This window comes from Geotrypetes seraphini, chromosome 4 (genome assembly GCF_902459505.1).
Source record: "Geotrypetes seraphini chromosome 4, aGeoSer1.1, whole genome shotgun sequence".
Lineage (NCBI taxonomy): Eukaryota > Metazoa > Chordata > Amphibia > Gymnophiona > Dermophiidae > Geotrypetes > Geotrypetes seraphini.
In genome coordinates, this window is record NC_047087.1 from 96,600,807 (window position 1) to 96,616,980 (window position 16,174).

General features: G+C 39.5%; 1 protein-coding gene across 2 annotated transcripts in view; it reads right to left on the minus strand.

Annotated features, from left to right (window-relative positions):
- Nucleotides 1–3,613: 3,613 nt before the first annotated feature.
- TBC1D23 (TBC1 domain family member 23) overlaps nt 3,614–16,174 on the minus strand; it is a 116,031-nt gene continuing 103,470 nt past the window's right edge. For both annotated transcript variants that reach the window (XM_033940377.1, XM_033940376.1), the window contains 4 exons: nt 14,468–14,556; nt 11,857–11,992; nt 11,145–11,339; nt 3,614–5,447 (listed from right to left, as the gene is read on the minus strand). In XM_033940377.1, coding sequence (XP_033796268.1) covers nt 5,366–5,447; nt 11,145–11,339; nt 11,857–11,992; nt 14,468–14,556 — 502 coding nt within the window. In that variant the 3' untranslated portion in view covers nt 3,614–5,365. The remainder of the gene's footprint in view (nt 5,448–11,144; nt 11,340–11,856; nt 11,993–14,467; nt 14,557–16,174) is intronic.

The window sequence follows — 16,174 nt, forward strand, 5'->3', positions numbered from 1 at the left end:
AGTCTCAGTTAACCCCTTCTCAATCTCTCCAGTTCATTGGAGCAACTTTAAACACTGTACACCAGAGAGCATACCTTCCGCAACCACGTCAGGATACCCTCATTCGACTTTGCCATCAGGTCTCTCGTCTTCCATCCATTTCTGTACGGCAAATGATTCTGCTCGGTCACATGGCTTCTACAGTTCATGTGACTCCTTTTGCCAGACTTCACCATCGCATTCCTCAGTGGACACTGGCATCACAATGGCAACAAGCCACGGATCCACCATCCCAACTACTTACAATAACTCCTTTATTGCAGAAGTCTCTCCGTTGGTGGATGCTCTCTTCCAATCTTTCCAGAGGCTTGCTGTTCCACAATCTTCCTCATCAGAAGGTTCTCACAACAGATTCATCTGCCTACGCCTGGGGAGCCCATGTCGACGGTCTCCGTACTCAGGGTCTATGGACTTCAACAGACCGTCAGTGTCATATCAATCTGTTGGAACTCAGAGCGATCTTCTATGCTCTCAAAGCTTTTCAGCATCTCCTCCACGATATGGTGGTCCTTGTTCGGACAGACAACCAAGTGGCCATGTATTATGTCAACAAACAGGGAGGTACGGGATCTCACTCCCTCTGTCAGGAAGCTCTGAAGCTGTGGCATTGGGCAATTCTTCACATCTTCCTCAGAGCTGTCTACATTCAAGGTCAACGCAACTGTTTAGCGGACAAATTGAGTCGTCTTCTACAGCCTCACGAATGGACACTCAATTCTCCCACGCTTCGTCAAATATTTGTCCGCTGGGGGATCCCCCAGATAGATCTATTTGCGTCCCCCCTCAACTTCAAACTACCTCAGTTTTGTTCCTGCATTTACACTCCTCACCGTCTCGAGGTGGATGCGTTTCTCCTGGACTGGAGGGCTCAGTTTCTTTATGCCTTTCCTCTGATTCTCAGGACTCTAGTCAAACTAAAGTCAGAACACGCCACCATGATTCTGATAGCTCCTCGGTGGCCCAGAAAACCGTGGTACTCCCTTCTACTCTAACTCAGCACCAGGGAGCCTCTACTTCTGCCAATTTTTCCTTCTCTGCTCACTCAGAGTCAAGGGTCCTTGCTTCATCCCAATCTGCAGTCTCTACACTTGACAGCTTGGTTCCTGTCTACATGACTGACTCTTCTCAATTTTCTCAGTCTGTTCAAAATATTTTACTTGCTTCCAGAAAGCCGTCCACTCGTCAATGTTATGGACAGAAATGGACTAGATTTTCTGCTTGGTGTTCCACACGTCAACTGCAACCAATGTCTTCCTCCTTAGCATCAGTTCTAGACTATTTACTTCACTTGTCGCAATCTGGACTTCAATCTACATCTATTCGAGTCCATCTCAGTGCTATTGCTGCTTTTCATCAGCCTCTGGAAGGGAAACCTCTCTCTGCACATCCCATGGTTTCCCGCTTTATGAAAGGACTTTTTAATCTCCATCCACCACTTAAACCTCAAGTGGTTTGGGATCTTAATGTTGTTTTGGCTCAACTGATGAAACCTATTTGAACCGCTTGACAAGGCTCATCTCAAGTATCTCACTTGGAAAGTTGTATTTTTGATTGCCCTCACTTCTGCTCGACGAGTTAGTGAGCTACAAGCGTTGGTTTCGGACCCACCTTTCACAGTTTTCCACCATGACAAGGTGGTCCTTCATACTCATCCCAGATTCTTACCTAAAGTAGTTTCAGCATTTCACATCAATCAATCTATTGTTCTGCCAGTATTTTTTCTTAAGCCTCATTCTCACCAGGGAGAAGCGGCACTTCAGACTTTGGACTGCAAACATGCCTTGGCCTTCTACCTCCAACGCACTCAACCTCACAGAACATCTCCTCAACTTTTCATCTCTTTCAATCCGAACAAGTTGGGATGCCCTATCTCAAAGCGTACCATCTCCAATTGGATGGCTGCTTGCATTTCTTTCTGCTATGCTCAGGCTGGTCTTCCTCTGCAGGGTCAAGTGACAGGCCAAAAAGTTCGAGCAATGGCGGCGTCTGTTGCTTTCCTCAGATCAACTCCTATTGAGGAAATATGCAAGGCTGCCACTTGGTCCTCGGTTCATACTTTCACCTCTCATTACTATCTGGATACTTTATCCGGGAAGGATGGCCATTTTGGCCAATCTGTTTTGCAAAATCTTTTTTCTTAAATTGCCAACTTCCCTTCGACCCCTATTTTTTTGCTTAGCTTGGAGGTCACCCATGTGTGAAAATATGCTGCCTGCTTGTCCTGGGATAAAGCACAGTTACTTACCGTAACAGTTGTTATCCAGGGACAGCAGGCAGATATTCTCTCCCCTGGTTGGCTTCTTGGCTAGGTATCTGAACTGAGGATCCTCACAGGAGATGCGCTCCCTAGTTCGGGCGGGAAGGCACGTGCGCATGCGTGGTGCAGCACTCGAAAGTTCGAGATCTTCAAGCAAGTTTGCTTTCGAGGCTGTCCGCTGCGGGGATCCGTCGGTAACGTCACCCATGTGTGAGAATATCTGCCTGCTGTCCCCTGGATAACAACTGTTATGGTAAGTAACTGTGCTTTATTGATAAGAGGCAGTATGAAAGGAGCAAATCCTTAACTGTCATACCTCCTTAGTATCACTATTTCTATGCTGCAACTGCTGGAATTCTCTCTCGCATGGAAATGGTCTTTTTTTGGTGGAGGGGGCAGGACACTATCTGGAATCCTAGGCCCATCTGTCCTCTTTTTAAACTCAGTGCCCTGGATTCTATATAGGTTGCCCAATTGGGTGTATAATTGAACACAGATCCTAGATTTGCACACAAACTAATTGATTAATTGGCACTCATTTGGAGTACAGTATATGCAGATCTGCCTTGCATCCCTATTCTATAACATGTACACCTAAATTTTATGGAGTGTATCTCAAAAGGGGGCGTGGGTGGGTCAGGGCATTGCCACAATTTAAGTATGGTGTTACAGAATAGTATCATTTAGGCACCAGCATTTACATCAGGTTTCAGCAGGTATAAAGTTTTCATGCCCAAAGTTAGGTATGAGATCCATGCTAAGCTAGTATTCTGAAAAGGGCAGTCGTCTAGTAAGGCACTGTCTGGCAGGAACACCTCTCCTCTCCCCCCCCCCCTTCCAATCTGTTTGCATCGGCCTTGTCCCTCACTCTGAAGTCATTTCCTGTTTGTGGGACCAGGAAATGAAGTCAGGTATGACAGCTTGCTCGCAGCCGGTGAAGAGATATGGGGAAGTGTGGCAGAAAAGAGTAGGGGTGCAGTAACATCAGGGCAACAGGAAAGAGCACATTGGGGTAAGCGCAAGGGGCAGTGATGCTGGGCATCTCCACCCTGGATGCCAACTTTCCTTGCTTTGTCACTGACAAAAGAGCACTTTGTGCAGTCTGCCTTTTACAGAATATTAGATTAGCCTGGATTTTCTCAAGTCTAACCTTGGGGCACCATTTACTTAATACCCCTAATGCCAAATTTGGTTCCATTCCATTTTAAAGACTTATTTTGTCCTCAGGCAGACTGCTCAACATTCTTGATCCTTTTAAGCATAATTTATTTCCAACATTCCATTGGGTAGAAAATAATAATAATTAAAAAAAAAAGGTTATGATCAAACTTGTATTGGTTTATTTACATTAGCTGTAATTTATAAACAGTAAAGCAAACATTTTTACATTAGTATTTTGCAAAATACAATTACTGAAGGAGGCACCCAATCAGGACTCATCAGGAACTGTGCTAAAAGGTCATGACCATATACAACCATTGCAAACCAGAGTGAGAGAGGTTCACCTCAAGTGCCATTTCATGCAATATCTTAAAATGTTAAAAATGAGAGGTAATTATTTCCATATTAAAAAGGGAAATGTACACAGTAGTAAAGTGACTTAGCTCCTACATCAACCTAATTATTACTATACAGATCAGCTTACACTTATAGTATATGTATACAACCAATGAGCCCGAGTTATTTACTACTGCCAAAAACTATTAAATGGTCAAAAATGCATTCTGGAGGTTTAGTGCAGCCAGAATACTCAAAATAAATAGACTGGATTATTATTATTTTTTTACACACACATGGGGCTAATTGAGAGGAAAGGAAGAGTCTCTTCTGTAATGTTTGGAATCGGACAAAACTGACCTGCAGCACAGAAAAGTTAGACCAATAAAGGGGTGATAAAGACTCTGCAGTGATAGAAATGACTTTAAAAGAAACTAGAGAACATACAGATGAGGATTTCTCTTTCACACTACTACTTGCAGAAAAGACCCTCCCTGAAAAATACGAGGGCCTCACAAGTGATGATTCCTTATTGGTTTTTCACAGTCTTGTGCTTTTTCCTCTGGGTCCTAGTTACCAAACAGAAGACCCTCAGGATAACCCTGTGAAATAATTCTTGTTCTCAGAGGATAGTTTATCCTCTGAAGTTAAGGCTATGTTTTAATAAAAGAAATCCACAGTGTTAACATCAAGTGAGAACACAAAGTTTAGAATCCCATGTCATTAAAGAAAAAAAAATTACAGCTGAAAATAGAAAACTAAATACAATCAGCTGGTAGGATATGGAGAACCTATTGTGAGGTTTTCAGCTCTCAAAGGTCTTGATTTTAAATTTACAGTTAGCTTAAACAAAAAAGTGACGTAGAGCGCATCAAGTTGTGAATTCTCTGAACTTCCTGCTTTCAAGGCATGTTTTGCCCACATACTAGAGCAGCAGTAATCAGGGTAACTAATCCACAGACTATGCATTCTTTTTATTCAGCTGTGTCCCCGCAGTCATTCAGAAAAAGAGTCACCAAGGTTCTTTCTCATGCTCTGTAAAAATGTAAAGGATTTTACCTTTTCATTATTAGAACAGGTTTTTGCTTGTGTAATTGCTACACTGGAATAATTTAAATAGGCTGGGTCTCATTAAACAATCTGAGTAGTTTTCAGTCTTTCAAACTACCAGCATGTAAATCCAGTTGAATACAAACTGGGACTCTTTAAACCATAATATTTCCAAAGGTCATTTTAAGTAATGCATTAGTCTTTTTCCTTCTCAAAAGGTTACATTTCCTTGGTACACAAGCAAACTACACTGTGTGTATCATTTTAATAAAAGTCAAATCAAATACAACGATGCTGCTTAAAAATGACTTTTATAACAAACACTTTTGAAAAAAAAAAGGTTTCTTCCAGGAATTTACATATTTCATAAATCTATTTATCCTATTTTAGGCCCTGCTACTCAGGCACTCTCAACCAAGAGGAAAGGCCTTTTAGGTTAGTGTCACAAGGAGGACTTCATTTTAGATTTCAGACACTTCTCAGCTGCTTGCGTTTCTTTTGGCTTTCATGTATTTCTTCACGTTAGCTCTCCAAGGCATCAAGAACTTTCATGATTTGTTGTTTTATGGCTTTGGTAGCATCACCTGCATTTGGAATCAAATATCTAGGGGAAAAATAAATGTTTTAAAGTCAACAGTTATGCATATTATACCATCATTTTATATACAGAAAATGCGGTATTTCACTTTGGCTGATCTATTCAGCAGCTAAATTTAAAATACTTACCTATTCATTATATGCAGGTCACAAAAACTATAAGCTACAATCCATAACACACACCAAAAGCACAAGACACAACATTAATATCCTACAGTAAGCTTATACAGATAGCAACTACTTCCACTTTAATAATGGACATCTATCTAGATATCAAGGGCACCAAGATGGCACCATAATATGCTAACCTTTTTTATGACAGAACTAGAAGAGACATTTTTGAATAAATGTCAGACCAAACTCTTTAAATATTACTACTGGGTCATTCCATGTCAAGTGGACCAGGAGTCCACGCTCAACCCCCTTGAAATCCAACCAAATTTTACAGGGGTGTTGTCTAGGGTCTCAAATAAAACTGCTAAATTTTTTGGATCTATCTCAATTTGGTCAGGAGCTAGGGGTGGTTGAACAAAAGCAATCAATCCACTCCCATGTCTCGTGTGACCTGAAACACCAACTTTGCTTAAGCACTGCGGCAGAAGGAAACTACCTAGGAGTCTGAAATTTTGCAGTTTGGTACAACACCTTGGGGCAAGTTTCTGTGCCAAGTTTGAAATCTTTTTCGAACATGCTTCCATTTCTACAGGTTAGCAAAGTAGGCAAAAAAATTCACAAATGAAAATTTTTGTCAGTCTGGCTTCCTACTGCTGCCAGCAGACATGTACCATGAGGTACTTCCAAGATTTGCAATATGAGCCTTTACAATGAAGTGAAGCTGAAGCTATGACAATTAAAAAAATATGGCTTTATGCAAATTTTCACTGTTTTTCAGATTCAAGTATCTCTAATGTGTAGGGTTTTTTAAAATATCATTTGAAAGAACATGGTTTTCTGCTACAGAAGCTATCCTGTTTCATCTTGGACCCGACCTTTCTTTGGTGAGAATTAAAGCTTCAAAGATAAGCATTAGTTGTATATGCACACGAATGTTTAATATTGAAAAGAGGCATGTTTAACACAAACCATGTTGTATGCAAATGAACAAGGTATATGAAGTTTCATAGTTAAGTTCAGATTTTTACTGTTTTATGATCATCTTCCCTGTATCCATGTATTTTCATATACCCACTGCCACTGGTCGTGAAGATCATGAGAAGTGTATTATACACTGAGACCACATATTTATCAGTTATTGATCCCTTGTCTGAAAGACATTCCCAATAGTCAGATAATACCATATAAATTTCTAAACTTTATTAAAGACAAAAAAGAAAAGTGCAAAAACCACACTTATTTAAAGTGTGCATACATACTGACAAAGATCAGGAAATCGCATAAATTGAACTTTAAACTCAATTTCTTGCACATGGTTTTGAAAGTCTGGTCAATGTTTGCCAAAATAGCTTGTGGATAAGTGTACTGTCTGCCTGAAGTGGTCATAGGCGCATTAAGGCCTGCAATAATATGCTGTTCAGGGATCCAACATATGTTTCTGCGGGGAGGCCAGTGAAATGACCGTGAAGGACCTTGTAGATCAGGGGTCTCAAAGTCCCTCCTTGAGGGCCACAATCCAGTCGGGTTTTCAGGATTTCCCCAATGAATATGCATGAGATCTATGTGCATGCACTGCTTTCAATGCATATTCATTGGGGAAATCCTGAAAACTCAAATGGATTGCGGCCCTGTTGTAGATACAAAAAAATTAACGAGGATGTCACATTCTTCCATTGAAATTTCACATATAAGACCAATCCACCAAGAATTGTCATATATGCAAGCTAAGTATTGTCCAGGTTGAAAGCTGGATGCTTGAAAGATAGGGACATGTTCAGGATCAGTATCAGACTCTAAGACAGGGGTAGGGCATGCCGGTCATCGAGAGCCGTATTACAGTCGGGTTTTCAGGATTTCCCCAATGAATATGCATGAGATCTATTTGCATGCACTGCTTTCAATGCATATTCATTGGGGAAATCCTGATAACCCGACTGGAATACGGCTCTCGAGGACCGGAGTTCCCTACCCATGTTCTAAGACATTGGCAATGAATGATTTGGTGTCTCTTGAAATTTTGTTAATGCAGTCTAGCAGTGTTTATGGGCTTAAATTGGTGATTTTCTCTTGTTCCAGCCACTAAACCTTTGCTCATTAGCAGGTCTTTTTGCTTCAATATCTTCCTTAGCAATGAAGAAAAATTTGATTCCCGAGACAAATTTATCACAGAATTCAAATAGATCCCTTGGTGCCAAAATTTGGTTATTGGGCTGCTAAACGCTTGGCTGTTTCCCCAATCCCATCACATGGAGATTTGCCATGGCTGGAGCCAAAGAAATTCCACTCAGCAGTAATGTCAGTATCATGACTGCAGAGGTTAATGAAATTCTTGAAAGTTTTTATATTGCGCAGCAGAACCATTACTAAAGTAGTGAATATGGCTTAAGACAGGCAAGACTTTCTTCAGATGCAGAATAAGCTTCCTCAAAAATACATGAGCAGCAATAGTACCGTGACACATATGCATAGGCTTTGGATATCAGGATTGCAGAAGTAGACAACAAAGGGGTGTAATGTTGCTTGGCTATTTTCCCAGTGAAACCCCTGCATTGCATCCTGAATGATGAAGGAATAATTTTCAGAGAAGTCCATCAAAACGACAGCATGCCCCTCCTTTATATTTGCTTTCAGTTCCTTCAGATAAGCACTTTGGTACTTGGAAATAAAATGGTGGCTGGCCAAATTAGAAATTTTTCTAATTAATTTGGAAGTGAAGTCCTCTATCTAATCTAATCTTTGGTTTATATACCGGGTCATCTCCCAGTGGAGCTCGACTCGGTTCACATATAATTAAGACTAGAGTACATAGCAGAAAACATAAGAGAAGGAAGAACTAATTAAAAACTAAAGTACATAAGAAAAATAACTATAATATTATCATTTCGTTGAGGCTGTAGTTAAACCATTTAAAAATTGCGAGAACAACAAAGTTTTCAGGAATTTACAAAATAATTGCAGCTGGCCTAAAAGCCTAATGGAGTCAGGAAGTTCATTCCAGATCTCTACAAACTTGAAAACAAAAGATCGACTGAGCTTACCAGCAGATTTAATTTCCTTAAAAGGAAGGGATCGACTGAGCTTACCAGCAGATTTAATTTCCTTAAAAGGAAGGGAAGGCTAACTTATCTTTGTGTATTTCTCAAATGGCAAAGTCTAAAGGGTATTCCAACATAAGGGGACAAAAAGATCAAATATTCCATAGAGAAGCTTGAACATTATGCATGCGCATTTAAACTGGATCCTAAAGCGAACTGGGAGCCAGTGAAGCTTCATCAACAAAGGGGAAACATGATCATACTTTCGTTTCCCAAAAATGAGCTTAGCTGCAATATTCTGTATTAACTGAAGTCATTTTAGACTGCTCTGCTGAATGCCCAGATAAACTGAGTTACAATAATCTAGCTGAGAAAGCACAGTGGATTTTACCAATACTGAGAAATGTTCTTGATGGAATAGTGATCTGACCTTCCTCAACATGCGCAGACTAAAAAAAACACTTTTTTGTCAAGGAATGTATCTGTTCATTGTCAGCCCTGTCTTAACTTTCTGGCTTAACCAATGTCAGCAAAGGTCTATGGGAGATCATATCATTCATGTCTGATTTTAGGGCATGTCATTGCAAACAGCCTAAATTAAAGGTAACAAAGGACCTTGATACAGCTAAGAGGTGCAAAGAGGTGTTAAGATGTACTAAGATGTGTTAATGTCTTGTGCTTAAGATGGACAGCTTAAGATATACAATATGTCCAGGTGCATGAGCTGGCACAGATAGCTAAGGTTAATCAGAAACCATTGTCAGAGGCATACTGGAAATTACATTTGACTCCAGTCTGTAAGGGACAGATTCTCCCTCTATTCTTCTCCAGTCTCTCACATCTCACTCATCTTATTCACCATTGTTTCAAACAGTTTACAAAAGATAGGGGTACTTAATTTCAATAGATTCTATTTTTAGAACAAAGCCTCAAATGTATAAATATGGGAGATTAGAACTCCCCTCCTCTCTTGCCCTCTCTGCAACATCTTTCTCTCTCTGGAACATCACCCCCACCTCCCTTTTTCTTTCTACTTCTCTCTCTTTCTTTGTCCTCACAGCACCTATTCAGGAAGCTGTCTTTTCTCTCTCATTCGCAAGAACACAGAAGCAGTCTCTGTATTTGTAAAACTTATTTCTACAATTGTAATGCTTGATGTATCTTTATAAATCTTGCTTTTCTGTAATATTAAGCTTATTTCTGCACAATATATATATTCTTTATGCAAGCACTCTTAGTGGTCTTTGTCAGTAATTTTACTTCCTACTGAATCTTCAACGAGGGTATCAAACCTAGGACCTAGAGGATTGTAAGGCCGCTTCAACATTACCTTTCCAAACCTTACATTTGGGGGGCTAAACCTTACATTCATGAAATGTAAGTGATGAGTCCAAGATGACACCCAGGACTTTAGATGAAAAATCTATATGTAATGCGATACCTGTTATTAATGTAATAGAGGAAGGGAGGTTTTCTAATTTTGGTCCAATCCAAAGCAATTTGGTTTTGGCAGTGTTCAGTTTCATTTGTATAGACAAAGAAATTTAGAAATGCAGCAGTCTATACTAGGGACCAGGTTAAGATCAGGATCAACTTCTAATAAAATGAAAATATCGTTTGCATAGGTATATATAGTCTCTGCTGATGAAAGGCAAAAAATTTTCAGAGAAGTCATATATACATTAAACAAGATTGGCAACAGCGGAGAGCCCTGTGGCACCCCACAGCTGGATTTCCAAGTGGAGGAAGTCTCACTCTCCAAATATACCTCATAAGATCGCAATGAGAGGAATTTACTAAACCAATTCAGTACAACTTGGTTTAAACCAATATCTGATAACATACGAATCAGGATGTCGTGATGATATACAAAATAAAAAATAGCATGTTCCTACACAAAAGCGAAGGTATTTTCTGTGAACAGGGAGAACTGAAATATGTGTGTACTTTCTTGAGTTCTAGAGAGTGAGCTAGTCGTTCTTTTCCAAAGAGAGCATCCAGAACTAGGTACCTGTTTAGTACTATGAGGTCTAAGATCAGACAAATACCTCTGGACTTCTTTGGAATAAAGAAGTACTTCAAATAGAACCTCTTGCCCATCTCCTGTGGAGGAACTCTTTCTATTGCGCTGAGCTAGAAAACATCTGAGAGTTCCTGGTGAAGGAGGGCTGTCTGATGGAAGATGAAACAAGACTCTCTTCAGGGGTGGTTCATGGCACCAAAATGCTATGGTACAGGGATCCAGATTTGTATCTCTATCCATAAGGGTCATGGATATGGCATTTAGGGAAAAAGACAGCTGCCATGGTGACCCCTGTAAATAATGAGCTTCATTGAGGTTGCATCTCTATGGTCCTCAGATTGCCAAAGGTGCCCTAAGTTGCTTGGGCATGCTGTTTTGGAACAGGATAGCAGAGCTATTGGGAAAAGAGAATCTATATCCAACCAGAGAAAGATGATTGGATGAAATGCAGGACCTACTGGTAAGACTAGGAACTACAGTCTGATGTGGAAATATGTAACTACAGTAACTGTGAGATCAAAGATTAGCTTACCTTTCTACTGCTAGAATTTCCATGCCTGAGGAACTACTGTTTCCATACTTGAATGTAATCAGTTCAGGATGTTTTTTCTTTGAAGTGATCTTCACTACAGAGTTAAGTGCTTGACGAGACTGTATATAAGCAAATCCTTTTCTTGATCCAATCTCCCTCAAGCAGTACATATGGGTGGCTGTTACTAAGAGATGACTTTAAAAAAACATTGAACATACACTTGTAATTTTTATTTAAATAAATATACATGCCCATTCAGATTATTTCTAACACTTCTGCTCATACATAAAACAGGCAAAAGACTAGTTCCACATTATCTTTCACTACCTCAGCACAATTTCCACTCTTAAACCAGAACCTGTCCCATGAAGTAATGAGGAATATCACAAGGACTGGACACAATTTAAAGACGAAGTATATAGTTTGATTGATATTATAAAGATCAAAAGAGAAAATATATTTTTTTTAAATTATGATATCCAATGAAAGAAGATTTGGAATACATAAATAAGCATGTATGGCTTGCAGGATGCATCACTTCTGTCAGTGACACTTCCTGAAGGTCCTGCAACATGGAGTCAGCTTTGTTATAGTAATATAAAAATATTGAAATAGTGAGGAAGTACCCCATATAAAAAAACAGTAGCTCACACTTACTCACCATGGTATAATCTATAGCAGATAAATAAAAACTATTGCAAAGCGAGACTACCTGGGTAGCATATGACCATTCTCTTTCACTTCATTACAGGGGAAATGGTGTTTGACATCTGGTTTATTTATCCACGTTTGGATGTTGACTATTTCTTTTCGGTCATCATCTGACATGGAAGAGTTATCTATTTCATCTGCAAGGCAGCACAACAGCAATCAGATAAAATGATTTTGTCAGGCATCAAGAACAGTAGTTAAACCAGCAGCAAGGATTTAGCCAAGTGGCAGAATAAACATGCATAGCCAATAGCAACCTCACCCCCTCCCTGAAAGCAGCATTTTAGAAAGGATGTTCAAGTCAGTACATCACAAATGGATGTCCATCTTGCATATATTTTAGAACAGGATACAACCTGTTCTAAAATATTTGAAGATGGACATTAAAGGCTGACTTAATTGTTTCAGATTCAGCACCCAAAACTCCTCAAAATACTTCCTCCCCATGATCACTCTCTGAACCATCCCACTTTTGCCACTGAACCACCAGAAGGCCCTCCCCCATGTCTACCATTAAATGCCCTGATGGTCTAGTGCCCTCTTTTGGGCAACAGTGAACCCCAGTAAGTCTTGTCCCTGCTGGTCTCTCAGCCAAAATGGCTGCTGGTATTCCTATGGCAACCTTGTGAGACTGCCAAAAGAGGTTCCAGCAAAATTTTGAGAATGGAACCAGCACAAGCAAGAATTGCACCTGCTTATGCTGGTTTCAATCTCCAAATGGTCGCTAGACTGTTGCAGAAGGCCCAGCAGCCATTTTAGCTGAGGAACAGGCAAGGGCAAGAGCGACCCCCCAGTTGCTCTTGCCTGGAAGATACTTTTAGACCACCAGGGCATTTAAAGGTAGGCCTGGGAAGGGCCTTCAGGTGTTTGTGCTGGGGCAGGTGGCTGACCGCTCTCTGTGCAGGTGGGGGAGCACCAATTTTTATTCTGTTTTTGGCCAAATGGCAAATTTCAGCTAATTCTGTTTCAGTCAACACCAAGAACCCCCATTTTTAACCCTTTAATGAACATCCATTTGCTGGAAACATCCAGTATGAACCTCCATTTCATAAATTGAAATGTCCAAATTATGAATAGGAAAACAATGGACATGGACGTCTGTGTGGCAGCAAAGGAACATCCATTTTTATAAAGTGGCCACACAGACATCTTTGTAGAACAAAGGGGTAGTCTAATGGTTAGAGTAATAAGTGGAGACTCAAGGGACCCAGGTTCAAATTCCACATCAGCTGTGGTTTTTTTATATTGTCAGCCCTCCAGTAACAGAGCCCTACTGTGCCTGAATGTACACCACTTCAATAGACTTCAGGCTTGCAGGTATCTTCTATATTCAGGTACAGTAGGTATTTTTCTCTCTGGAGGTCTCACAATTTTAAAAAAACCCAGCTGAAGTGGGATTTGATCCTGGATCCCTTGGTCCTCAGTCCACTGCAATAACCATTAAGCTCTCTCAGATCTGTATTTTACTTTGTTAAGAATATCTATAGTATCTGAACCTGTCATAGAGCCTAGTATCCCTTACTGGTTTCACTTTCAAGTGAGAAGAAGGGGGGACAGCAATCTCTGGGGAATTAAGGAGGTGTCATGCCTTAAATCCCTCTAATGGACAGCTGCTCAAATTGGAGCACCTTTCTGTAACCTGGAAGTGCCAATTACCAGGTCTAAATAATAGCATCCACCTTTTTAGATGGATGTCCCTTACTCTTTTGTGATTGCAGCTGGTTATCCTTATTTTGGCCCCTCTTTAAACCTTGCCAAAATCAAAGTCAGACCACAGCCCCTTGCAATACGGATGTACCAAATTGTTAGACATCCATATCCAAGTTTTATACAATCAGAATTTGGACATCCATGCAATATGGATATCTAAATGCCAGTTTTCAGACATATAGAACAAGAATAGGGCCTGGCCACTGTTAAAAACAGGAGTTAGATCAGTGGTCTCAAACTCATACCCTTTGCAGGGCCACATTTTGGATATGTAGGTACTTGAAGGGCCTCAGAAAAAAATAGTTAATGTCTTATTAAAGAAATGACAATTTTGCATGAGGTAAAACTCTTTATAGTTTATAAATCTTTCCTTTTGGCTAAGTCTTAATAATAATATTGTCATTTATAACTAAATACACATATGATTAAGAAACTTTTTTTTTTCTTTTGTGATTATGATAAACATACTGAGGGCCTCAAAATAGTACCCGGCGGGCCGCATTTGCCCCCTGGGTCACGAGTTTGAGACCACTGAGTTAGCTGGACTGTTGGTATGGCTATTCTTATGTTAAATAACCACCACTGCATACATCTTACTGGCATAGATGATACCATTTTTTGTGGTACAACTCTGTATTCCCCTTCGTCTATAAGTAATGAACCAACCTTTGAAATCTAACCCTGAATTTTTCTTCATTGTAATACTAATGGTTAAAGGGATTTTAATTTATTTTAAAATATATCTGAAGTTTGTCACCTACCATTTAGATACAACCTAATGCATTCTTCCAGCCCTAGACACCTGCATTGTTTGCAATATTTTAAATACAATTAGGATATTAGAATACTGGAATATATTTTGCCCAATAAATAGAAAACCTCTTTTTAACTGCAAACCATACCAGTGTCATATTCTTCTTCATCAGCAATGCTGAATACTGGTTTCACACCACGGTAGGGCTTTCCTAGTCTGTCACTGCTGCTCACATGCCTAGAAGTATAATTTTGCCCCCATCAAAGAAAAAAAGTATTTTGTTATTCAGTCATAGTGTCCATAAAGTGATCAATAGCAACTAGGAAAAGATAGCTGTAGAGTTAATGAACGTATTAGTGGAAGCTGAGATTACTAGTCAGGTCGAATGCATTCACAAATGTTAGAAATGCTTCATAAAGCAGAAAGGTTTTACCATTTTGTAATCTAGAATATTCCAGCAAAAATTTAAGGTGAACAACTCTCTTTTTGCATGATACAGCACACCCTTTCCTGGTTGCCTGAGTGCCTGGTTGCCTGAGTGGCTGAAGAAAAAATGTTCTCTTTTTTTTAGCTAAGAAGATAAAATATTAAAATATCACCAAGGCAACTAAGCAGTTCAACAAAACAGAATTTTTGTGAACTATGCTGAAAAGCATATTTAAAAATAAGTTATTTTTGAATTAATTCCCTTTAAACTACAAAGCATGATTTAAATTGCAATAAGGATTAAATGGCAAGGCAGGGCATTAGGAAAACATTTCCCCTCCAAATTCTACTTGATCCAGTATTTAGTAAGCACAGGACAACTTGGAAATAGGTGGCTCAAAATAAATAGCACCCTGTACAGTGAAGCAGTGCAAGAAAAATTGCTCTCCACTTCTCACCAAATCCTTCCACTAGCTCTTATAGCAAAAGGGGGGAAAACAAAAATCTATATTAGATAGCATCATATACTAGAACAGTTAGGTTGTTCCAAGTTAGGAAGACTTTCTGTCAAAAAAGCTGCAAGAATGTGAGAATGAGCGAATCCTGGTAGCAGTGACTTATTAAGGCAGTAAGTAACAGTAACACTGACAGGCCAAGGAGTAGCGATTCCATTACTCTAGTTCCATCTTTGCATGTATTATCTTTTCTTTAAGCAGTAGTATTTCACACTAGAATGCTTCTTATACAAGACACATTACATACACACTGAGGTAAAAAGCAAAATTAGAGATTTCATGAATTCACTGCAGGGATATAAAATGGACATCTTTCTGTGACACTGCATTAACTAAAGCTCATTAAAACTGGATTTTTACTCTTATTGGCCACCCTACAGCTGACTTAAATCTGTGAACGGGTTCCTTCCTAGTTCAATGCATTTCAACTCTCTCCTGGAGGCACACCTAACTAGTTGAGATTTCAGGATTACCACAACGAATATGAATGAGATAAATTTGCATATACAAGATCTACATACTAGTGCTGCCCGATTTAGGAAAAAATATTTTGATTCAGCCTACTGAATTGATTTGATTCGATTTTCCTACCCAATTGAGTGTTTCCCCCCAAAAATACTGGTGGGTTTATTTTATACACACAATATTATAAGGTGCTTTCAATATAAATCTTTGTGTTCAAAAAATAATAAATACCAAAAATACTCCACAACTTAACAATAAATATATGCTTTAAAAATACATATCAAGTGCAAATAAAGTTCTCAGATCACCAACCATAAAGTGCTATAGAGTACAAATAAATGTACTAGCCTCTTCACCTACTCCACCCCCATTGCCCTCTCCTACCCACAATGGCGCTGTGGTGTAAACAAAATAAACAAACAAAAAAGACTTTCCCTCTCTCTGTTAAA